Here is a 24,255-nt window from a genome sequence, read left to right as displayed (position 1 = left end):
GGGTCTTTCCATTGGAAGCAAGCGTGGCCTTCAAGAAGCCCCAGACAGGAATCAAAGATGAGATCACTCAGGTGGCTCAAGAGGGAAAAGGATTTATTAGCCCATTTCCAGGGCAGGGTGCCAGGGGCAGTGGCTGGGTTCAGCGTTCTCACATTCAGAGGGAAGAGAAGGCAGCAGTGAAACCCTACCTGACTGCCCTCACTCATTCTGATCTACATAGCTTTGTGCTCACAAAAACCATCCTCTCCTCCTGCAGGGAGGACACAGGGCCGGGGATGCTGACGTAGGGGTTGGGAATGGCTTGGCTTTACTCTCAGCCTTTACAGGCAGGGCTCGGGCTGGCGACCCAGGGCATTTGCCATTGTGTGCATAAGGAGTAAAACTTGGGTTAGAAGGAAAGGGCGGAGGGAGCTGGCAAGCCATTCTGACGGTCTGCACCAACCCCACGGTGTGGGCTGCTCCTACTCCTTGACGCTTCTGGGAGATTTTAACTTTATTTATAAAGAAGACAAAAATCCAAGCAGCATTAATTTAGGGGAACAAAGAAAGGTTCAAAAAACAAAACAAAACGTGGAGGGGCAGGACAAGGAGTTGATGAGCATCCAGAAGAGGAGGAGAACCAGTAGGAAGAAGTAGGAAGAACCAGTATTCCACCCAGTGCCGAATGTGCTTCTGTGTCTCTGCGGCCCCGGAGGCCCTTCCTTCCCACTCCCCGGCTGGTGGCCAGACAGCAGAGGGGACGCCAGAGTGACGTGAAGATGAGCCCCGGAGCCCTGTCTGGCTGCTGACATGGGGGGGTGCCGTGGATTTTTTTTACCCCAATCAATTCCTCCCACCTTCACCATCACCGAGTGAAGAAATTTTTAACTCTCCTGTCCAAAGTCCTCTGAGAATTTCTTCACTTTCAGGAGGTCCTCTGCATTCACGGTGGGCCGAGTGGTAGCCAGAGACCGGAGCATGTCCGACTGCAAAGACAAGGGCATGAAGCTGAGGAGCCAGGCTCCAGGTCCTCGGCCTCCCCGTGTCACAGAGCCATGTGGTCCAGGGCAGGAAGAGGCCTCCCCTCGTGGTCACTCCCAGCCCCAAGTGCAAAGCTCCCCTTGGTTGCCCAGCTTCTGCTTGAATGTCTCCTGTGACAGGACAGCTCTTCCCTCCTGAGGCGGCTCATGTCGTTTCCAAACAGGCCCACTCCTCATCTGAGAGAATCCAAGCTCCCCTCATCTCTTAACTCCCACGAGAAGCTCTTTCTGACTCCACACCCACCACACCAGCCGCACTGGCAGGACACCTGCCACACACAACAGGCAAGACCGTCAGCAAGACCAGGATGAGGAAAGGGCCAGACTAGTTCCATGAGGCTGCCTGTGCAACAGCATCAAAGCAAACTGCTGAAAGACACGGTCTCCTTCTGGGCACAAAGCAAGCCAAACCCGTGGAATGATGCAGTCACACCAGCTGGCCTTTTTTCTTGCTGAAGAAAGTAAAATGCTAACACTATGGCCTCATCCTGGGCCCGCAGTAAGTCTAATGGCAGGAGCTCCAGCTACCCAGAGCCCCATCGGCCATTCTGTTTGGGAGGAGGTACAACAGCCCAGGACAGAGAAGCAGAGCTTATTTTCAGACCCAAGGCCCCAATTTTCTGGTCTCCGTGCAATCCCTGGCCCAGCCAGCTGCTTACCATGCAAACCACAGGCTCTAAGAGTTTGTCACCAGGGACATCCATCCAAGTCATCTCCATGGCCTCTGGGTCCCCTGGGGAACATGGGGTCAGGAGGTCATCGATCATAACGCTAGGGTTGGTGCGGGAAGGGCCACAGACCTGAAATCAGAGGAGTCTGGCTGGAGGGGTTGCCCCTCAGCGCTTGGGGAAGAGACAGGTTGCCTCAGGTTCTGAGTCACGAAGAGAAGGGAATGGTAGGGAATGAACGCACGCCTGGGTTTCGAGGTCATCAGTCTGAGAAGGCAATGACTCCTTCAAAACTCGGGTTGGTAGTCAAAGTAGCTCGAAGTAGGATCTCAGAGGTTTGTGATTAGCTTGCTATTCCAGGCGCTGTTCTCCAGAATCTCAGTTTGGGGTCCAGAGTGCCCTGATATCTTCCTCTTGCTCGTCCACTCCGTCAGATCTCACCACAAATGCAGTGACATCAGAAATGTCTTTCCAACCAGTCTGCTTTATTGGCAACATCCCCCTGAATATCCCCGAGGCTAAGTCCCTCCTTCCTTCAACTGTTGACTCAAATGTCACCTGGGGTGATGTACCCCTTAAGAGTACAACCTGGGGGCGCCTGGGTGGCTCAGTCGGTTGAGCGTCCGGCTTCGGCTCAGGTCATGATCTCGCAGTCCCTGAGTTCGAGCCCCGCGTCGGGCTCTGTGCTGATAGCTCAGAGCCTGGAGCCTGCTTCAGATTCTGTGTCCCCCTCTCTCTCTGCCCCTCCCCCACTCATGCTGTGTCTCTCTCTGTCTCAGAAATAAATAAACATTAAAAAAATAATAATAGGGGCGCCTGGGTGGCTCAGTCAGTTGGGCATCCGACTTCAGCTCAGGTCACGATCTCGCAGTCTGTGAGTTCGAGCCCAGCGTCGGGCTCTGGGCTGATGGCTCAGAGCCTGGAGCCTGCTTCCGATTCTGTGTCTCCCTCTCTCTCTGCCCCTCCCCCGTTCATGCTCCGTCTCTCTGTCTCAAAAATAAATAAACGTTAAAAAAAAAAAATTAAAAAAAAAAAAAAAAAAAGAGTACAACCTGCCCACCACGCTCCAAACTCCAGAACACCAGATGCCCTCCTCTGCTCTGTCCTTCCCCTCATCACCCTCAAAGAGACAAATTTCACCCCAACTAGACAGGAGGCTCCTACAAGGCAGAGATTTATTCTGCTCTGGTCACAAATGTCTCCCTGGCTCCTAGAACAGCACCAGGTGCAGAGTAGGACCCTTGGCCGACACTGGGCAGAGATGTGCTGTGTGAAACGAGATCCTCCTTCTAGCGTATGATTTTGTGCCCAACACTTTTCACACATCGAGTGGGGCCCCACATGTGGCGGCACAGCCGGGGGTGGCAGAGGTGGCTGCCGTGGCCTCTGGCTTCACAGTCTGAGGTAGTCACACTCAAGCAAGAACTACAGGAAAGGACGGAGCAGGGGCAACCACAGCCCCTGGAGCCAGAGGGCTCATTTTGTACTTGCCCTTGATTCTCCAAGAGACCAAAGATGTATCATCACCTGAGCAGCCAAGCTGCGGGCCAAGAAAACAGATATCCGTGTTCCTATGACACTCCCTAAGCGACTCCCTGCCGGCCACTCACCTTTTTGAAGTGTGTTGCCGACTGTACTTTTCGAACAGGTTGCATGAGGGAGTCCCGCACAATGATGCTGATGTCAGCGCCTGAGTAGCCTTCCGTCTTCCGGGCCAGCTCATGGATGTTGGCATCAGTGAGGTTGTGGGGGGTGCTCCCCAGATGCAACCGGAACATCTGGGCACGGGCAGCCTCCTCGGGCAGCGGGATGTAAATCCGCTTTTCAAACCTAGAGAGCCAAGCACAGGGCAGGACTTGAGAGCAGATGGTACAACGGTCTTCATGGAGAAGGGCGTCGGGGTCCTCCCGAAGCTGGCCTCACCATGGACCCTGCTCGCCACGCAGACACGAAGAAGCCTCCACGGAAACGGGGTCGGGTTGCACCCACGGCTGCCAGCAGCAGGACTGACCACAGGTGGAGAAAGGCCTCAGCCCCTGGCTCCTACTGGGGAAGACTCACCTCCTTCTAATGGCTGAATCCAACACCCACGGGATGTTTGTGGCACCGAGAACCAGGGTCCCATCGTTGTTATTCCCCACCCCTGGGGAGAGAGGGGAACACAGATGCTGACCCAGAACACCCGCAAGGACCAGGCAGAATCCGTGGGAAGCACCCGATGCAGGGCCATCCCTGTGCCACCACTGGCAGGGCCACCAGCAGCTCTGCGGGGCCCAGAGCCCCGAACCCTGCCTGGCTCGGGGAGGGCAGAGGGCCGGCAGCGGAGGCCACGGTGACCTCACTGAAGGCCTGGGGAGATGGAGCTGAGAACCGCTCCCCGGACATTTTCTCTCCTCCCTAAGGACAACCAGACCCAGCCGCGGCTAAACGATGAAGCCCGGGGCTGGCTCTAGGTAGACCGAGAACCAGGGAGGGCACCCGGCACGGGCACGCACCCTGCATCTGGACCAAGAACTCCGTTTTGATCCTTCGAGCAGCTTCGCTCTCATTTTCATTGCGGGACCCGCAGAGGGAATCCACCTCATCGATGAAGATGATGGAAGGCTTGTGCTGCCTGGCCAGCTCAAACAGGTTCTTGACTAGCCTGTGAAGGTGACAAGCGGGTCTGGGATCGGGACACCCACACACATGCCCGGCCAGGGGCCCAGTCACTGCTTCTCTCGCCTTTCCCACAGGCGGGTCAAGACTCCAGTCATGCTTGGATTTCAGAAAAAGTCATCACACATCCACTGGCAGCACTGTACCAAGGGGAACAGCCTGCCTTGGGGACAGCCTCACTCATTAGCTCTGGATTTAGGACAAGTCCCTTCCCCTCCGCTCACCCTCAGTGCGATCTTCTGCAAAATGGGAGTCGGTGTGGGAAATAACTGAACCACACGAAGTCCCCAACAGGGGACACCCACCTGATACCCAGAGACTGCAAGCGCATTTATTTCCCTTCCCTTCACGAGGGCTCCTCTCTCCCAAGTTCCCAGTCAACGTCAGCACTCTTCGTCAGGACAGCGTCCCGTGCAACAAGCTAGCAAGATCCCCCTCTGCTGGCTACTTCTCCCTGACACCCAACAGCGGCTCCTCTGGGAGGTGCCGTGAGGGCAGGGCAGCAGGGCCTGGCAGCTGACTTACTTCTCACTCTCCCCCAACCACTTAGACATCAAGTCTGAGGAGGACACAGAGAAGAAGGTGGAGTTGTTGGCCTCTGTCGCCACCGCTTTGGCCAGGTAGGATTTGCCTGTGCCAGGGGGTCCAAAGAGCAGTATCCCTCGCCAAGGCGTACGCTTGCCTACGAGAAAGAACAAACTGAGGTGAGCTTCTTCCCGACTAGGGAAAGGGAACAGAGAAAAAGAGGAGACTTAAGGCGGGAGAGAAAAGTTCTACAAGACAACAGATTCTAGAAACGAAGGAATAAAGGGAACTGAACAGCCTGCTGAGAACTTGCTCCCAGCCCCGGCTCGTGACCCCCAAGACCTTGCAAAGTGACACTGGCCGGCACTGGTTCCTGACCCTGATTACTCACTGGGGTGGTCAAGTCAAAGTTCTAGTCGCAAAGGTGTTTCTGACACCAGGGAGGAGCCAGATGACGGCGATGAGCAGGTCCCGAAGCCCCTCCCGACTCAGAGCCCGTGGGAAGGTCAGGCCCTCACCCACTGATGGCCAAGAGAGCCGAGTCGCTGCCTGCTCCTGGACACCTTCAGCGTGGAAGCCCTGAGCTGGCTTCCTCAAAAACCTGCTGCTTTTACTATCTGGACCTAAAGTAGCTCCACTCTTACCTGTGAACAAATGTGGGAATTTAATTGGCAAAATGACAGCTTCTTTGAGGGCCTCCTTGGCCCCCTCGAGCCCGGCCACATCATTCCACCGAATGTTGGGCTTCTCCATCACAACAGCACCTACAAGAGGCAAGCGGAGCCTTTGACCTGGAGGCTGACTGTGGAGCCTGAGCCGACCCTTCAGGGGTCCTCACCATGTCCCCCTCCCATTGCTGCAGGGCCTCGGGCCTCTTACCCATCAGTTGTTCCTGCAGTTTCTTTTTCTCTGGATTATCCCCTTCACTGTCACTATCGCTGCTGGGAAAGGAGACAGAAGAGGACATCTAAAGCGAGAGGCGGTTGGGCAAGGAGGCATTGAGAGCAAAGTCAGGCTCTGGCTGCTGGCCCAGTGGCAGAGACGCCTGTCCTGCTCAACAGTAGAGACCCACAAGCAGGTAACTCAAGAACATTCGGGCCGCCTGTTCTCGACACTCCCTCCACATCCTCTAGGAAATACTCCCGTCACCCATCCTTGTTTCTTCATTAAGGGAGCAAGAATAGAGATGTGTGCCCTCTCTAGAAGGCCGATGAGGGACGTGTGCTTTGGCTGGACTTCAGGAGCAGCTGGGGAGGCAGCTGGAGCCGTCCCCGGCCTTTCACACAGACTTACAGCCAGATGGCAAGTGGCTGTGACTCAGAGAAGAAGTGAAGTTTAAGTCTAAAGGGGAGCACTCAGGAAGGGAACATAGTCACTGGCCTCACCCCAGGGCCAGTCCCCTAATGGGACATAAGTGGTTGGCCCTCCTCAAAACTCTTCCAGCCCCCTCAAGATGCCTCACCCCCTGGCCCTCTTCCTCTCTTCTGAGAGCGCGTTCCCTGGCCTGGGCAAGCCCGTCCACCCGGGAGCCACGCCTCTCAGCTCTGGTGGGGCAGCTGACACATCACCTGCCTGTCTCCTGCTCCGTGACACTCCTGCCTGGGACCCTCCCCGTGGCCTCCAGGACACCACTGGCCTTGATGCTCAGCTACCTGGGATCTCTGTGGTGGGTAAACTACAGATGTGAGGAGAGAGGCTGCAGGGCGAGCACTGGCTTTGTAGCTGGAAACAGAAGCCCTGGGTGTGGGTCCAGACTCCATCAAGTACCGGCTCAGCGACCTAGACCGTATCTCTGAACTTGAGTGTGTTGCCCCATCGGTCAGATGAAGACAAGAACTCTGACTGTAACAGCGGCAGATACTTTTTCATCCTGACTGCAGGCAGAGCTCTCGGGGCTTTCCCCGTGTCCTCTCATTTGCTCCTTAGAGCAACACTGGGCGGGCAGGCCTGTTATCCCCCTTCTATAGAGGAGGAGCCTGGAGCCACAGGGGTCATGGCACTTGTCCACGGTCACTTGGCTAGGAAGTGGCAGAGCCAAGATATAGCCTGAGAGTCTGACTGCAGAATCCAAGGCCGGTGACCTCCACGCTGGCTCCCTGTTTCACTCACAGCTGAGGCACCGCCCACGGAAGTACTCTGCAAATCACCTGCGGAGAGCAGCTAGGGGCCTTGTCACTAGATGGGTGCAATTCCCCAGGAGGAAGGCGCTATGGAAGTCGAAGGCATCATGAGCACCAAGAACGGCAGGGAGGTGCTCACGGGGGCTCCGGTCCCGGCCGGGTCCTCCCCTCCTCCGTGCTCACCCCTTGCTCTCACTCTGATTTTCTTTGACTGGCTTCTTGCCATGCTTCTCTTTGTTTCGTAAATAATCCTTCAGCTTCTCCGCTCGGTCTAGGTACTGCATGCACTTGGCTCGAATGCTCTCCTTGGCCTTGTCGCTGTGTGCCTCATCTGCAAAAGGGGAATCAGAGAGGGGGTACCCGCTTTGCTCTTGCAGGGGTTCTGCAGCCGGGGAGGGCCCTGCTGTGACTCACATTTGATAGCGTGTAGGAAATACTCCACAGCATGCTGATAGAGCCGGAGTGCCTCCTCGTAATTCTTGGCTTTATCCTCTTCTGTGGCTTTTGTCACCAGGTCAATGGCTTTCTGGAAAGGCAAAGCAAGTACCTCAGTGCTTCCCAAGAGACCCAAAAAGCCCTTGGGGTCCCAGGCAGCAGGAATCCTGTGGATCTGTGGGTCGCACACCATTATGTCGGCCTCTATTTCCAACATGAACCAGAAAGGCCTTAAGAGGAAGCTTTAAATGACAGCCGTCCCTCTTCACAATGCGCTCATAGAGTGAAAAGCAACTTCCTTCTCAATTTCGCTCTGGATTTCAGCAAGTGGAAACCTGATCAAATATCTCAGGTTAGAGCTCAAAGGGAGAATCCACTTTCTATTCCGTGCCTCAAGGGAAAGAAAGGTGGACCTGGACCCGGACCCGGACCCAGCACCGGACCCAGTGCCTGGAACAGGGGAAACACCAGAACGAACTGACTGCTGTGCTGCTCAGCATGAAGGCCAGAAACCGCATTTGACCTCGAAGGCCAGAGAAGAGCCAGCCCTGAGTTTTATGAGACGGACGAAAGGGATCTCTACTTCCTTCTACTGGCCCAACTTGCTTCTCTAGGGTGAAAAGGGAAATTTGCTACTTAGGGAAGGGATGCTTGGACACATGGGTCAGTAAAGCAGTAGCTTCAGTGAGAAAAGTGCTTGCTTACCCCAGACCCAGATATGTGCTACCAATTAAGGGGAACGGTCCTCTGGAGTCTTGTAAGAACCCTTGAAAGTGTCTCTGTGAATCTCACAAACCCTGTAGGCCTGTGCTCTAGACTGAACCTAAAACACGCTGGATCTTTCAGGCAGCTGCCCCACACCTACATATCCAGTTTTAGAAACCATGGCTTCACCAACCCAGGAAGCATTACCAGAATTATCTTCCCCAAGCTGATGAGCACTAGACACGAGGCGGGCAGATCCCACTGTAAACACAAAGTTCCATCCACAGCAAACAATAAACCTCCTGATCAGCTCTTGGCAGGGCCCAGGCTTTGTGCAGCCCTTCCTCATCTGAAAGTAAGAGGTCTCCGAAGGACACAGCTAGTCCTACAAAACTAACAGACTGGAGTAGGTTAGGCCAGATTGATGAAAACTGAACTCACCAGGTTGAAAAGATGAGATAAGGTGAACGGGGTGTTGGCTACTATTTTCAAGCTCTGCTACCTCCACTACCTAAAAATAGAGAATGACCAGGAGCCCAGAATCTTCTGGAATGATTAGCTTAAACAATTTTTTTACATTTATTTATTTATTTATTTTGAGAGAGAGCTAGTGGGGGAGGGGCGGCGGGGGGGGGGGGAGAGAGAATCCCAAGCAGGCTCCACACTGTCAGTGCAGAGCTCAATGCGGGGCTCAGACTCACAAACCATGAGATCACGACCTGAGCTGAAAACTAAGAGTTGGACGCTGAACTGACTGAGCCACCCAGGCGCCCCCTGGAATGATTCATTTAAACACAAGCTTCTTGGGTCTACTCTCCCCGGACAGTGGCTCTTGAGCTAAGACATGAAACGAGTTCTCCTGTCCCTGATGGCTTCTCTTCTCCAGAACCAATATGCCCATCTCCTTGGACTTTTTCACTCTATATGCATTCTTGTTTGGGTCTGTCCTTTTGAAAGGCAGAGTTCAAAAAAGTAATCCGGGCATGCTCTGCCCACTGCCCCCCGCTTCTAGATACTTTATTAATTAATGCACCTAAGAGCACATTAGGTCTTTTTGGCATCTGCATAGTGTTTCATGTACAAGAGGCCGCTGGTGCAATGTGAGAAGGAGTAGTTTTGCCTAACACAACGGTGAGGTGATAGATAAAACTGCCAGCCTGCCACAGCTCTCGTAACACAGATGGCAGAGGATGAGGGAGAAAGACAAGGGTAAGGAAGATGTGTGAACACAGGGGCTGGCAAACTTTCCGTAAAGGAGCGGACGGTAAATGTTAGACTTTCCTGGCCATACAATCTCTGTTAGCAGCTGGCTACTCAACTCTGCCTTTGTAGCCCAAAAGCAGCCCAAAAGTTCCGATAAAACTTTATTTATAGACACTGAAATTTGAATTTCATGATTTTCACGTGTCATGAGGTATCTTTTCCCAGCATTTTAAAAATATAAAAACCTACGACATTATGATAAGTGAGGGAAACCAGTCAGTCACAAAGAACCACATATTGTATGATTCCAGTTATAGAAAATGCCCAGAATAGGCAAATCCATAGGGAAAGTAGATTAGTGTTGCCTAGGGTTGGGAGAGATAGAGGGTTTGGGGGATGACAGTAAAGGGTGTGGAGTTTCTTGGGGGGGGATGAAGATATTTTAAAGTGTGGTGACGGTCACACAACTCTGAATAACTAAAAGCCATTGAATGATACACTTTGAATGTGGTTTATGTGGTGAGTTAGATCTTAGGGTTTTTTTTTTTTAAAACATAAAAACACTCTTAGCTCAAAGAAAAAAAATGTCTGAGCAGGTGGGATCTACAGGCTAAAATTTACAACCCCCTGCGCTAACAGATCACAGCTTGTGCTGGTGGACGGTGGTGTCTGGCTTTGGACCCTAACTAATTCCTGGCCTAGTACCCCGATTTATTCCAGGCCTGTTCCCACCTTTTCCTCCGCCTTCAGGAATCTGAATGCCACCCATCCTGTCCTGATCCAGCCAAACGCCCCTTCTTCCACGAAGTCTTGCCTAACTCCCTCACACGCTTTATCTGTCATGACTTACTGAGCACTTACTATGTAGCACACACTGTGCCAAGAACGCTTTACCTGAATTACTCAATCCGGAGCCAGTGTCACAACAACCCTACAGGGTACTACCCCATTTTACTGACAGGAAACGCGAAATTCCAAGATCAAGTAACTGGCCCAAGGTCACACGCCAATGAGCGAGCGGCAAAGCCAAGACCGAAGCCCAGGTCGAGGCCTGAGCATGTTTCTGTTGGCCGGCACAGCAGGACCGGCAGCACCTGGAGGGTGGGTCAGTCATGCATCCAGGTGGCGCCACCCCAGCACCACCAGGCAAGATCTAGGGAATGAATGAAGGGTCGCCGGCCGACGAGAAGAAATCGGGGCCCCGGGGAAGGAGCGGGGACTCGTCTTCAGGGAGGCAGGGAGGGAGGGCGAGTAGCCCGACTGCGGGGCCGAGCTTCCCGGGCGGCGCCGGTGCGGTCCGCGAGAGGCTGATCCCCGCGGCGGGACCTGGGCGCCGCCGGCTGCACTCGGCGGCCTCGGGGCTCGGCCCGACTCGGCCGGGGGGCGGGGGCGCGGGCGTTCTGGACAGGAAGCGGCCCGTGGCTCCGAGCGCGTGAAAACAAACAGGCGGAGGCGGCGACAGGGCGGCGGGGCGGGAGCCGCGGGGCCGGCGCTCCGAGCAGGCCGCCCGCCCGAGTGCTGGCTCGCAGGCCCCGCCGCGCCTCCTCCGGCCTCCGGAAGCCGAGCCCGGCCGCGCCGTGGTACCTGGAGGGTTGACGTTGTCATTTCATCTCCTGGGTCCGCCCCACACCCCGCGGCGCTTCTTGCGGCCTCGGTCCGGCCCCGGGTAGCCGAGCTGCTGGGTCCGGCGCGGGGACCCCGGCGGGTTGGCGCTGGGCGCGGGCAGGGCAGCCGCTCGCAGCGGGAGCGAAGTCGGAGGGCGAGCGAGGAGCACGGCCCAGAGCGGTCGGGCCCGAGCCGCGCGACTTCCCCCCAGCGGCCACAGCCGGCACTGCAGGCAGCCCTCCCGGCGGCCGGGGGTCTGTGCCGGCGAGGTCCGGGGTGGGGCCGGGCGGAGGGCGTGTTAGGGGTGTGTTAGGGGCGGGGAGCCCAGCGAGGGCTGGGGTGGGGTTGGGTGCGGGGCGTGGCCAGAGTCAGGACCGAATAGAAACCTCCAGTCCTAGACCCCATTGCTGTGAAATAGCGCCTGTAGGTCAGTTTTTCTTGCACAGTATAAGCCTAATTTCCCAGAGCTTCGGGTTTCTGATATTTAAGAGGATGTACTAAAATTAGTATCTTGTCTGGCTTTTGGGGGGAATGAATGAGCTAACTAATGTAAACACAGCGTACCCCACACTGGGGGGATTCAGCCTGTTAAGTATTATTATAATGCTGGTGGCTCTGTCTAAAGCCAGCTTTTTATTTTATTTTATTTTATTTTATTTTATTTTATTTTATTATTTTTATTATTTTATTTTTTAAAAGATTTTATTTTTTTAAGTAATTTCTACACCTAATGTGGGGCTCAAATTCACGACCCCAAGGTCAAGAGCTCCAATTTCCACTTACTAAGCCAGCCTGGCACCCCTGTTTTTATTCTTGTTTGATTTTAGACTTTTTCCTCTTTTTAAATGTTTATGTATTTCTTTTTGAGAGAAAGAGGCAGAGAGACAGAGAACCCCAAACGGACCCACACTGTCAGCTCAGAGCCCCACATGGGGCTTGAACTCACCAACCATGAGACCACGACCTGTGCCTAAATCAAGAGTCTGATGCTCAACCAACTGAGCCACCCAGGTGCCCGTTTTTGTTTTTTAATATTAGCCCTTCTACTTTTCTCTTTAGGAAAGCGGGTCTTCTTCTTCTTCTTCTTCTTCTTCTTCTTCTTCAGATTTTTATTTTTTTAAAGTAATCTCGACACCCAATGTGGGGCTTGAACTTAAAACCCCGAGATCAGGAGTCACATGTTCTACCAACCGAGCCAATCAGGCGCCCTGGGAACATGGCTTTCGTAAACCTCCAAAGCTGGGGGCTTTAGCCTGGTAAACTTCAGTATAGTTTCTGGGGATACAGCAATGATCAAAACAGGTCGAGGGCAGCCTACAGTTTGAGAAGATGATGTTCATCAGGAAAAATGATGTGGTAAGTGTGTTGAGGCCCATGTGTGAAAGCTCCTGAGTGTCTAATAGGCAACTTACATAAGATAGGTGGTCAGGAAAGGTTCCGTTTAAGAAAAGGTAACTCTAGCTCTAGTATGCAGAAGAGATTGCAAGGATGGAGTGACTATAGCATGTGAAGCTACTGCTATAGTCCAGAAGAATGAGGGAAGCCTGGACTAGGGGCAGGGCCATGGAGAGACATGCACAGAATAGAGAGAGTTTGGAAGGCAGATCATAAGCACACAAATGGGTTAGATTTGGGGTATGGTGAGGGGCAGGAAGGGACGGAGATGACACCTGGGTTGCTGGCCTCAGAGCCTGAGGAGGTAGTGATAACACTGAAATAGAGACTATATTAAACAAAGACCAGGCTCAGGGGGGTGGAGGAGTGAGGAAGATCACAAATTTGAGGTGCATTTGAAACATCAAGGGTCAGTTAGGCATATGCCTCTGGAAGTCAGAATAAAGAGGTGGGAGACGTACGTCTGCGGGACGCGCGGGTATAGGTGGGAATGAGATCTCCTAGGGAAGAGCAGGGTGCAGGGGGAGGTGACGGGAGAGCCTAGGACAGAGCTTGGAAGTTTATCGACAAAGGAGAGGAGGATGAGCCTGCAAAAGCAGCTCAGAAAGACAGCTGGAGAGAGAGGATAGCCACAAGAGTGTCTTGAGAGCCAGGGAAGGAGCGCTGGATGAGGAGTGGGAAGCACAGTGTCTAACGCAGCTGAGAAGACAGACGGTGATATGAAGACACCAACCGCCTCAGCCAGAGATGTTTCAGTCAAGTGATGGGGGCGGAAACCATACCACAGTGGGCCGGGTGAGAGCGGGTCACCAGGGGGCACAACTCTTTCAAGAAGTTTGGAGGAAAGGAAGGGAGCCCTAGGGCATTAGCTGCAGGAGCTGAGGGGTCCAGGAAGGAATTTGTGATGGTTTTTAATGGGAGAAGAGTTCAGCATATTTAAAAATCCAATAGGAGGAATCTAGTTGAGGAGGCTAATGAACGGGAATGGGATCAAAACCGATGTAAGAGGACTGGCTTTAGACATGATAGGTGCAGGGAAGAAGATAAACAGATGCCTACCTAGGTCAGCCAGAAGATAACAAATTGGGCGGGTACTTCTGGGTGGCTGCGGTTTTCTCGGGGAGCTAGGAGGAAAGAGAATCTGTTGCGAGAGGGACAGAGACAGAGGTGGGAGGCCTGGGGTTTGAGCAGAGTAAAGACGGTTTGAAACCCTTTCAAGTGAACCCAAAGTGAGCAGTGTTAAGGGCATACCTGGTAAAGGCTGGCAACCTCTACAAATGTATAGACGTACCACTTTGCCTTGGATTTTTCTCCCCAGGAGTCAGCTGCTCGGGCAGATGCAGGAAGAGAGCTGGGTTCCCCCAGGTGGCTGCTATGAAGACAGAGGAGCAAGGGATTCACAGGTTTTGGTGAGGGTGGTGCCGCAATGGTAGGCTGTGGAATCAGAGCTGGGAAAGGTGCGGGACCGACAAGAAGGTGAAAGAGTGGGTAGACTAGTTAAGGACCCAATAGACTGAAGGGTTGTCACAGTGGGGACGCACTGGAGATGCTTCAGTTATTGATTTCGGAAGATGCTCTGTTCCAGCAATAACAGTCTAGGGGGCGGCAGTGGGAGTGGGAGGATGGGGGAGCTGGGGTGAAGGGGCCATCGTCATACATGAGGAGGTTGAGGAACCAAAAGGCCAAGCAAGGTGCTGAGCGTGTCTGTGGACGGTGGAGTCAGGATAATGGCAGGAGTGGCAGGACAGGGTTTGCTGAGCCTGGGTGACACAGGGAGACACACACACGTACAAGTCATGGCTCCTCAGCTTCTACCCTGAACACTGCTCTTTCAGACACTAACAGAGCTGAGTGGGGAGGCTTTTATTTGCTGTTATGCACCTGACAAAGGCACTGCCCTTTTATTTATTTAAATTTTTAAAAGTTTGTTTGTTTAGAGAGAATGCGCACATGAGCTGGGAAGTAGACAGAGAGGGAGAGAATCCCAAGCAGGCACCGTGCTGTCAGCACAGAGCCCAATGTTGGGCTCGAACCCACAAACCGTAAGATCGTGAGCGGAGACGAAACCAGCAGTTGGAGGCTTAACCGACTGAGCCACCCAGGTGCCCCAAGGCCCAGACTTTTTAAATCATTGAGAGGGCAGGGCTGGGTCTTTTTCAGGGCTTGATAGGGAACTCACTTCATATTTGCTGGATGTATTAATAACGAATTCATTAAGAAGAAATAAGGGACCCTAACTGACAGATGAGAGCGAGGCAGAGTTGAGAACATACTAACCTCCCACACTAGACAGGGCTGCACAAGTTGGAAGACAGAATCAAAACACAAGTCCCTACAATTAAGGAGGGCTGTGTTAGTCTGCTAAGGCTGCCATAACAAAATACCACAGGTTGGGTGGCTTAAACAATAAAAACTCATTTTCTCCATGGTTCTGGAGGCTGGAAGTCCAAGATCAAGGTGTTAGCAGGGTTGGCTTCTTCTGAGGTCTTTTTTCTTGGCTTATAGATGGCGATGCTTTTGTTGTGTCCTTGCATGGTCTTTACTGTATGCACAGGCATCCCTTATCTTTGGTCAAGCTTCCCTTTTTTTATAAGGACACCAGTCAGATTGGACTAGGGCCCACCCCAACGGCCTAATTTTAACCGAATCACCTCGTTCAAGGCCCTATCTCCAACTACAGTCACATTCTGAGGCGTGGGGGGTTGGGTTCAGCACTTGAATTTGGTGGGACACATTCAGCCCATGGCAAGAGCTGGGTTTGAGATCTACTGGCTCTGTGCTCACGTTCTCTTTGCTCTGCCTACTCAGCTTTCTTGGGACTCTTGCTTAGCTGCTGTGTTCCAAGAGCCTGAAGTACACAGACTGACCCTGCCGACAAAGCAGAGTTTCTCAGAGGAAGCTCCCCATCCTGGAGGGAAGCTGCTTCCAACGGCAGCTTGGTCACCCGTTTCTCCTTAAAGGATACCTTGAAAACAGACTCTGAGAACCCCTCAGTGCTGCAGTGGTGTGGCCATTGCTGGGGCTGGGGGAGTCAGTGGAAGAGGGAAAGGGGAAATAAAGGCATTAAATTTATTTGTGGGCTGGCACATGGAAGATGTTGAGGCTTCCTAAATCTGAATCAGATCAAGAACTTCCTATTCTAACTTTCTCACTAGAGCAGAAATCAGATTCTCAGCTCCCACACGTTAGAGCTCCCACACTTCAGGTAGAGAGTCATTGACTTGCAAATACACGGTTCCATTTGTTCTTTCTTGCACAGCACTTTTCCAGATAGGATTCTGCTGATGCTGACAATGTGGCACTTGTGGTAAACCTGAGCTTGGACCAGTGAGTCAACTTTGCTTAGCTAATACAGCCTAGTAAGATCAGACTATACAAACGTCAGCATTCTAGGGCTCATGCCAAGGAGTAGATTCTTAACTTGGTTAAGGAGCCCTTGGATGGGGGCCGAGAGTGGTGTGGAAGAAGAGGAACAAACACTGAGTTCAGGTGAATAACAGTTTGGGAAGGTAGGGCCAGGCCAAAATCTCAAGCAAAGTGAGTAATGGACACCCAAATAAATGGAGCACTGATGATTCCTAATATGATTCCCGAGAAACCATCTCCCCTCTTCTGTGTGACTCAAAGTATAATAAAGCTCAGACTGATCCAATGATTAAGCTCCTGTCAGTGAAAGTCAGTGATGGAACTAGAACCACAACTAGGTTTTTAGGAATTTGGAGTTGCCCTAAATCTGCTTAAAAATGGCACCAGAAGAGACTGATGAGACATGACCATCAAATGCCACATGTGATACTGGATAGGATCCTTTGCCAGAAAGGAAAAGGAGAGGTTGCTGGGACGATGGGCACAATGTGAATGGGGTCTGCGGATTGGGGGGTAGTGTTGTGCCAGTGTTGATTTCCTGGTGGGGAGGGCTGGACGGTGGCAATACAGGACGGTGTCATTATGTTTGGGAGGTACACACTGAGAATTTAAGGGTGATAGAGCATCATGTCAGAAAAGACAAGAAGATAAGAGATGATAATGGAACAAATATAAAATGTTAACAATTGGGAAATTTGGGTGAAGAGGATGTAGATCTTTGTTTCGTACCGCTCTTGAAATGTTCCTGTAGGTTTGAAACCATTTTAACATAAAACAGAAAAAAAAAATACAAGTCTAAAAGCATTTTTTTATTTACAGTATAAAGGTTACAAAGGTATATATGTATTTATATATATAATACCCTTAAGTTACAAATTTTCATTGTAATGTACAACGCTATATATGTTGATGTGCAACTCAAGGGGAAGTGTTGTCTATGCATTTATATTTATTGAGTACACATAAAGCTTTTTTTTATTATTATTAAGAACACAAATACTGCCCTGTTTTATGCCACAAGTTTTGATTTGGTAGCCTGGTGATACCAGATGATTTGAGAACTAAATCTTAAACAACACTTAAAAAGAAGTCCTGTTTAAATACAGTGTTCTAAAAAGAAGAAAAAAACAGAATATCACATACTTTTAATTTTTTGTAGAAGCATTACTCTAGCCTTCTAAGTCTTAATACTTAACAAAAATTAAAGTCGTGTGGAACAAAATACACACAAGGGAGTATAATCAGAATTTGCACAGATTAGCCATAATAGGCCTTCATAGGTAGTGGTTTGCCACATTATCTTCTAGAAGATCTTGGATCCGGTACCAAAAGGGAAATATTCTTTGGGCACCAAGGTCTTATCATGCTGAAGACATCCAACAGATTGTAAACATAATACTGGAGTCTTATGCCGGAGAAAAAAGTACAAAACTTTAAAAATGGGTTCTTGTAATAAGGGTAGATTTGCTATAGGTGTGAAGAATATCACTGAGAATGATGATTGTGCCAAACCCAAAACTTAGTTGAAATCATTTCCTCTCTCCCAAATTCAGGTAATTCACAAAACAGAGGTGAAAAACATAACCGACACCCACTAGAACAGGACTAAGATAGAAGGCAAGCAATTCTTCCAACTTAGGAGGAATAGACCCTTACACCACAATACTTATGTGCTGGTTCCAATTCCATATAATCGTTAGCACCTGATTGTCGAAGTGTAGGTTTAGAGTAAAGGCCATCACACTGAAGGCAAGCTGGATGGAAGGGACTGTTACTGTATGAAAATTATGAAAAAATTCAATTAACCTCTCGTTTCCTTGAGGTGTCCTTTTTATTGAGTTTGAATGCCAGAGTGTTCTAGAATAAGTGGAATTTTGCCAGGTTTAAAATATCTTCAATTGGACACACCATCTACCATGTGTAAGGACTTCCAACAAATGAGACATTTAAAGGGTCTAAGTGTGGAAATGAATGGGTCAGGACAATTTAGAAATAGGGGTAGATGAAATAAATATTCAGCTTTGCTATTTATAATTAAAAGAAACATTTCTTTAAAGTTTATTTTGAGAGAGAGAGAGAGAGAGAGAGAGAGAGAGAGAGACAGATATGGGGAGGGATAGAATCTCAAGCAGGCTCCACACTATCAGTGCAGAGCGTGACATGGGGCTTGAACTCACGAACCGTGAGATTATTATGACCCGAGCCCAGAACAACAGTCAAATGCTTAACCAACTAAGTCACGCTGGTGCCCCAAGAAGCATTTCTTTAAAAAGGCTTTCCTGTTGATCCACTTTGGGTAATAGAGCTTAATTTTTGTTGTTGTTGAGATTTATCTTCCTAAGGATGTTCTACACTGTTCTTCCCAAACTAAAGTCTATTTTTTTTTAATATTTTTATTTTTAAGTAATCTCTACACCCAACATGGGGTTCAAACTCACAACTCCGAGATTCAGAGTAGCATGTTCCACTGAATGATCCAGCCAGGCGCCCCACTAAAGCCTAATTTTGCATTAAAAAACTAAGCATAATGAAAAGACTAACCTACTTAAGTGTGCTTGGAGTTCTTTCATGTTGGCATGGACCAAAGACCAAGCATCATTTTAAACATTTTCCAGTTAGCCAGAGTAGCTGGACTGCAGATGTACTTTGGTAAAAGTATGAAGTGGTTAATTGATAAACAGATGGCAGGGTGTAATTGAGAAATAATGGGTTATGTGCTACTTGCAGGCAGGAACTTTCTTTTGGACCCTGAAGAAAGCCTGTGAAGAGTTGTGTGTTAATAACTGCTTAGTACATGGAATACGTGAATTAATGCGTCGTTAATTAGCCTTGCAGTGTCAGAATTTCCGTAGGCCCCCAAAGAACCTTTTGTCTATGCATAAAAGACTTCTATTACTTTGGAAGAGGTGACAGAACATTCAGGTTCCAAAGGTGTATATGTGACTGGCATAAAGAGGGGCTCAAAAACTAAAACAAAGCATTTGCGTCAACCGCACGGAGCTAAGATTACAACAGAACTGAGTAAGGTACTTAGAGGACTCAGAAGTTAGAAATCTATCAGGGTAGCTAATCTTACAATATAATAAAGTATCGCTTCTCTAGCATAGCTTTTTAGCTTCAACCAATCTATTTTGGAGCAATTCAAGAATTACAATTCAGATGGTGGATTTTGTTGAATATAATCAAATGTTCATTAGAGAGCAAGCAATCATTTGCAAACGGCCTTCTTTATGAATTACATCAAATTTAGATTCACTTTTAAAACTTAAATATACTTTGGTTCAGTCACCTGAAGTGGGAAGAATAAGAGGTGGCAAGAAGTTTATGTTCAAGTTTATCAGTTTGAAACAAAAGAAGAAATCTCGTTAAAATATTTTGTTGAGTTAATACATAACAACAACCATTCTTCTAGTTGGTGGTTTAGCTAGTGTAAAAAAAAAAAAAAAAAAAAAAAAAAAAAAAGACAACAGATGTACAGGTGTGCCCCATGAGCCTAGTTTTGGTTACCTTAACTTGAAATTCTATCTTTGATAGAATGAACTTGTATCATTGATCTGCCAGATGTGTTGTGTGTGTTGTAGAGAAATGGTTTCAAATCTGCCACTAAGTAGTCTATTACCAGCATAAAGTAAATTTCAGTTATCAGTACACCATAGGAGTAGCTAAATTGCTCAAAACCACATAATCCTGAAATACAACATAATTATTTTATAACTGTCTGCCATCACACATTTATTGTCTATACACCCAGCACAGGGAAGGAGACAGCTTTAAAAAAGAGGGAGGGGGGGACTGCTGCTGTCAGTATTAAAAGACAGTACGTAGAAAGTCAAACTAATTCTGGATTACCAAGCAATCTCGAGAGAGAGAACAGCAGCAAATGGCAGATTCTTATGCTTTCATCTTCAGGAGGGGGGTTGGGGGGAAACCGCAATAACATTTTAAACTTAACTGAAAGAGATTTCCAAACTTAAGATAAAATATAACACCACCTGGCATATTATAGACCTGATCGAGATCTACATACAAAAAGAATGAATGGGATTATGGCCAAATTCAACTTAAAGTTTAAGTAGAATCCCCAATTTAAAGAAGTCTTTTTTCCTTGGGTAGATGTTTGATCTGACTGGAGCAATTTGCTTTGAGACCAAAGAGATCTGACATTTCACTTCTTCATGATCAGCTGAAAAAAGATGACCTTTGGCTTTCTAACCAGCCATTCATTCATGCCACCAATGGTGGATGGCAGCGACAAGGAAATGTATGCTGGATATTTGGACAGTTTAAATATTATGTACAATCAATAGCTTATAACCAGTGAAAATAAGAACAGTTCAGCGTAAGTGTCCAAGATACAAAACAGCAGAGAAAGTGCTTAAGTCTACGGGTCTTCCCTGAAAGCTTCAAAAATGTTTAACTTTTAAGTAGGTAGGGCTTTTAATAGAATTTGCATAGCAGCGTACAATATAATTTGCATTAAAAAATATGGAGATTCTTCCATGTTTCTGAAAACATACAAATATATCCACATGCATATAAATTAATAAACAAGAAGACCTGGAGGTTCTCACAAAATTAAAAAAAAAAGTTCATCATAACTTTTTCTCAAAGTGGTCACGCTTTTGTCCATCAAAACCATTTACAGTGAAAACTTCTTCTGGGAGAAACATAATCTTGTCCAGATTCCACACAGCTTCATTTTATTTTTAAGAAAAAATTCTAGTTTATTAGCTAAGTGCATCTAATCAACTGAAAAAAGCTTGGTTACCATTCTGCCTAGGAAGATAAATTAGGAAAACAATCAGGGACAACTTTAATCATTTGTTGGTTAGATTAGATTGGTAGGTTAGATTAGAGAAGAAATAAATAATTCAATCTCTCCTGCCATCCAATAATGTTCAATAACAAAGTTTGTGAGGGTATAGCTGATAAAAACATGCACTATCAGACTTCACCTAGCCTAAAAAGTGCTCAAACATGGCTTTAAAATAGGTGAATGACAAATAAGGTAATATTTTTGATTGCCTGTACAGGTCCCAATATGTAATCTGAACCTGTCTACTAGGTAGGTGAGTTTTCAGTTCGAACTATCTAATAAATACTGTATAAACATACATTTAAGTATTACTTCATATAAGATAATAGATACTAATTTCTAGGTAAGGTTTGTTTGGTAACTTCAGGAAAGGACTTACCTTTTTCAGAATAAGAATGACAGCCTTTTTTTTCTTTCCTTTTCTTTCTTTTTTTGGAGAGGAAAGGGAGAAATTTTAAGGAATGAGAAGGAAGTATTTTCACACACCAGGTGGCTACTTCTAGGCTTCTGTGTGGAATATGGAGAAGATGTCTAAGCCCCAGGTCTGGGGGCGGGGGGGGGGGGGGGGGAGGTCGAGGGGCACAGGAAGCGATCCATTGGAACGAGGCACACACTACTCTGCAGGTTCCTTTCCGTTCTACACAGGCAAGCCCACAACATTCCCAACAATTTTCCTGATTTGAAATGAAAAAGAAATGAAAAGCTGTTCTATAAAAGATGTGAAATATCAAAAATGCCCATTTTTAGTTATCATTTGAAAATAATTTGCCATGTTTTGGCATCTTAATACAAAATACATATTAATCAAGGCTGTCCTATCCGTAAAAAGCTTTTCATCTGTGGTTTGAAAGTTCCACAAACACACTTAGTTGAATAACAATCTGGTCACCCACGAGTGGAAAGCTGCTGATGTTAAACAAGCAGCTTAAAGGCTCTTGCTCTCGGGGGTGCTAGTGGTCAAAGGAAATCTCCCACACATTTTCATTTCACATTAAGACTCGAAAGATTTAAAAACCTTATGGACCTTGGTGACAATTTAAGCTGGAACAAAATGAGCCAAAATGGCTCACATGCTTTTCCTTCTCCTGCCCACATTTTCATCACACCTTTTTTAGAGTTCTTTTTCATGTAAGTGATGAGCAGGGTGGCTCAGAAGTTCCCCCTGAAAATATTCTCAGTGGCTTAGCCTTTCACACTAACAAAGAAAACCTCCACCAAATGGCTTCGCTGCAAAGTCTGTGACTGCATTGTGCAACGTTTCAGATTAATAATGCTCTCACTGCAAAGTGTCTAAGCTCCCTTATCTGAGGGTATTATGTGTTGAAATTCTGCTTCCAGAAATCATAGCTGGACCTTCAAGATATTTTTTTTCCTTCCCTATTTGCAAATTTACTTCAGCTGGAGCCAAATACAGGTTTATGAACCTTTAAAACGTAAAAAAAAAAAAAAAAAAAAAGCCCTTGAAACACATATTCTAGTGTAGATGTCAATTTCCAGTTTTAAGTGGACCACATCATTCATTGTTGGAACTGTAGCTGGGGGGAGAACAGTTCTCTCTCCCCAGCCTGTGCATGTGGTTATTCTCACCGTACACAAGGGGAAGGAGGACCGACTTATGGGCACAGGGAAAACAGTGGGGTTACAATGTCTAACTCAAACTCTGTTCATAAGTCTGCTCTTTCAAATGTCCTACCTAGGTCAGTCGGCACTCACACCAAATAGCTCGTGTTTTCCATAGGATTGTGGGGTTTTTTTCCTTCCTATTTGGAGTGCTACCTTCCTCCACTCTCCAAAGAGCTCACACCCTCTTACGGCATACCTCATAAATCTAGTAAGTGAGAGCTCGGCATAGACTTTTCTTCGGAGAACACAGAACATCCAAGTCAATATTACCTTCTCTTTCAGATCTGGGGACTGTGGTCATCTTGACATTTTAGACAGCTCTTATATTATTTTGAATGTTTTCAGATATATACCTCCTTCATAATTAGGAAAAACAAGCTGAATGTGTTTCTCTAATACTACAAAATCAGCAATCTTACTGCTACTATGTCCTAAAGATGATGTCCGGCAACGCTTAGCAAAACCCAGGTAGCTATCCCATGGTCTCGTCACCCTGCCCACTGTCGAACGCATTACTACACCAACAGTGAGTCTTGAATTAGCAGCTGCCTGTCTGTACCAATCTGCTTCCACAAAGGGCCAGGGCCAGGGCCCTGCATGGGCTCACAAAACCCAAAGCAACGCAACATGATGTTTGTGAAGAGCTGCCTTTATAGAGTCTACTCTTTAAACAAGCAGGCTCTCCAGAATTTATCTTCCCCAATGAGATCTGCCCACTAGAAAAGATACTACTCAGGAAATCCATCTTAAAGACTATTCCTCAAAACTAGGATGGATTATCTCCCTGGAATGGCAGTGATATCCAGTTATTCATATAGTGACTAATAAAGCTCCACTAACCCTAACCAAAGGCACATTTGGTAAGCAATAAAAAATGGCTTAGGCTAAAATGAGGACTTTCTTTTAAAATAAATCTTATCCCCTGGCTCCTACCAAAGATAAATCAGAAAAATCTAAAACAAGCAAAACTCTTCTTTCAAATCAGTGGCTTCCAACTTGGTTACCACTAGAAAGGAAGTGGAAGGCAAGGCAAATAAAAATTTGCAAGTTCTAAGTCCTAAAGTTAGCACTTATGAGTGGCAAAGCTCGTGATGTGATGGGAAGTGATGGCCAGGGTGGGATGCAGGAGAGCCAGGACACATGGAAGAACACTTGGGTGTGCAATTCCAGGACTTCCTAGGGTGGAAGGAATAAATGACAGCCAGCTCCGACAGAATGTACAACCTATCTGGAATGGCCAAGAAGCACAGGCTGCTGCCAACTAGCACCTGGGAAGAGACGGTCAAATGAAGCAAGAGACCAAGGCTACGCTCGAAACAAATCCTGTAGGAAGAAGAAAACGAAAACAACTCTTCGATATTTGATTACGTCCCCAAAAACCCCCACAATGAGCCATCCTTCTTAACAGGGGAAATAAACCTAGTTACTTAGAAACCACATTAGGAAACTACACAGTCAATCAACAGCTTCATGTTGGAGCTTATTAGAGTACTAGAATTTCTGGCCAAGGTAGCTTGTGAAAGGCAGGCTCTTCTTTAAACATGGTTACTGTTCAGCAGTGATTTGCAGGTCCTTGTCAAGGCACTGTGCTGGAGGAGAGAGAGCTTTCTTTTTGTGCTTTTTTTTTTTTTTTTTTTGAGGTGGAAATACTTCTTGTGACATTCAAGACTCTTTTCTGATTTTCTGCTGCTCATACAAGCAGTCCCATACGAGTGACTTTGGCTGACAAGAACGTGTGCAACACAAATACAATCGGCTTCGGACAAGAGTGCAGGTCCATGGTCTGTGGAGAAAGCGCATCAGTTTAGCACTACCATACACAGAAGCTTTATTTGCAAAAAAAAAAAAAAAAAAAAAAAAAATTTAAGGTTTATTTTCAGAGAGAGTGTGTGTTGAGGGAGGGGCAGAGAGAGGGAAAGACAGAATCCCAAGCAGGCTCTGCACTGTCAACGCAGAGCCTGACACAGGGCTCGATCCCACAAACTGTGAGATCATAACCCAAGCAGAAACCAAGAGTCAGATGTTTAACTGACCGAGCCACCTAGCCGCTCCTACCCAAAAGCTTTAATAAACAGACACAAAATAAGCAAATTTGGACGTGATGTTCTACTTTTTAA

The 24,255-nt window shown here is 48.0% G+C and overlaps 2 protein-coding genes across 3 annotated transcripts in view; both read right to left on the bottom strand.

The window, feature by feature from the left end:
* Positions 1-76: 76 nt before the first annotated feature.
* VPS4A (vacuolar protein sorting 4 homolog A) lies at positions 77-11,126 on the bottom strand. Of its 2 annotated transcripts, none has more exons than XM_060650315.2 (11): positions 10,918-11,126; positions 7,405-7,516; positions 7,174-7,321; positions 5,750-5,808; positions 5,515-5,634; positions 4,871-5,027; positions 4,183-4,331; positions 3,749-3,830; positions 3,298-3,517; positions 1,679-1,819; positions 77-965 (listed from the first exon to the last, which is right to left on the bottom strand). In XM_060650315.2, exons 1-11 carry the CDS (start codon positions 10,936-10,938, stop codon positions 864-866), a joined length of 1,311 nt encoding a protein of 436 aa, XP_060506298.1. In that variant the 5' UTR covers positions 10,939-11,126; the 3' UTR covers positions 77-863. The 2 variants fall into 2 exon arrangements, with proteins under 2 accessions (XP_060506298.1, XP_060506297.1); XM_060650314.2 differs by having other exon boundaries at positions 5,750-5,811; positions 10,918-11,125.
* A 5,361-nt stretch (positions 11,127-16,487) lies between these two features.
* SNTB2 (syntrophin beta 2) overlaps positions 16,488-24,255 on the bottom strand; it is a 107,412-nt gene continuing 99,644 nt past the window's right edge. Inside the window, exon 7 of the mRNA XM_060650325.2 lies at positions 16,488-23,921. Within this exon, the coding sequence (XP_060506308.1) occupies positions 23,829-23,921 (93 nt within the window). The 3' untranslated portion in view covers positions 16,488-23,828. The remainder of the gene's footprint in view (positions 23,922-24,255) is intronic.

This window comes from Panthera onca, chromosome E2 (genome assembly GCF_046562875.1).
Source record: "Panthera onca isolate mPanOnc1 chromosome E2, mPanOnc1 haplotype 2, whole genome shotgun sequence".
In the NCBI taxonomy this organism is placed as follows: Eukaryota; Metazoa; Chordata; class Mammalia; order Carnivora; family Felidae; genus Panthera; species Panthera onca.
The sequence above is the reverse complement of the archived record's forward strand: the minus strand, read 5'-3'. Positions and strand labels throughout refer to the sequence as shown.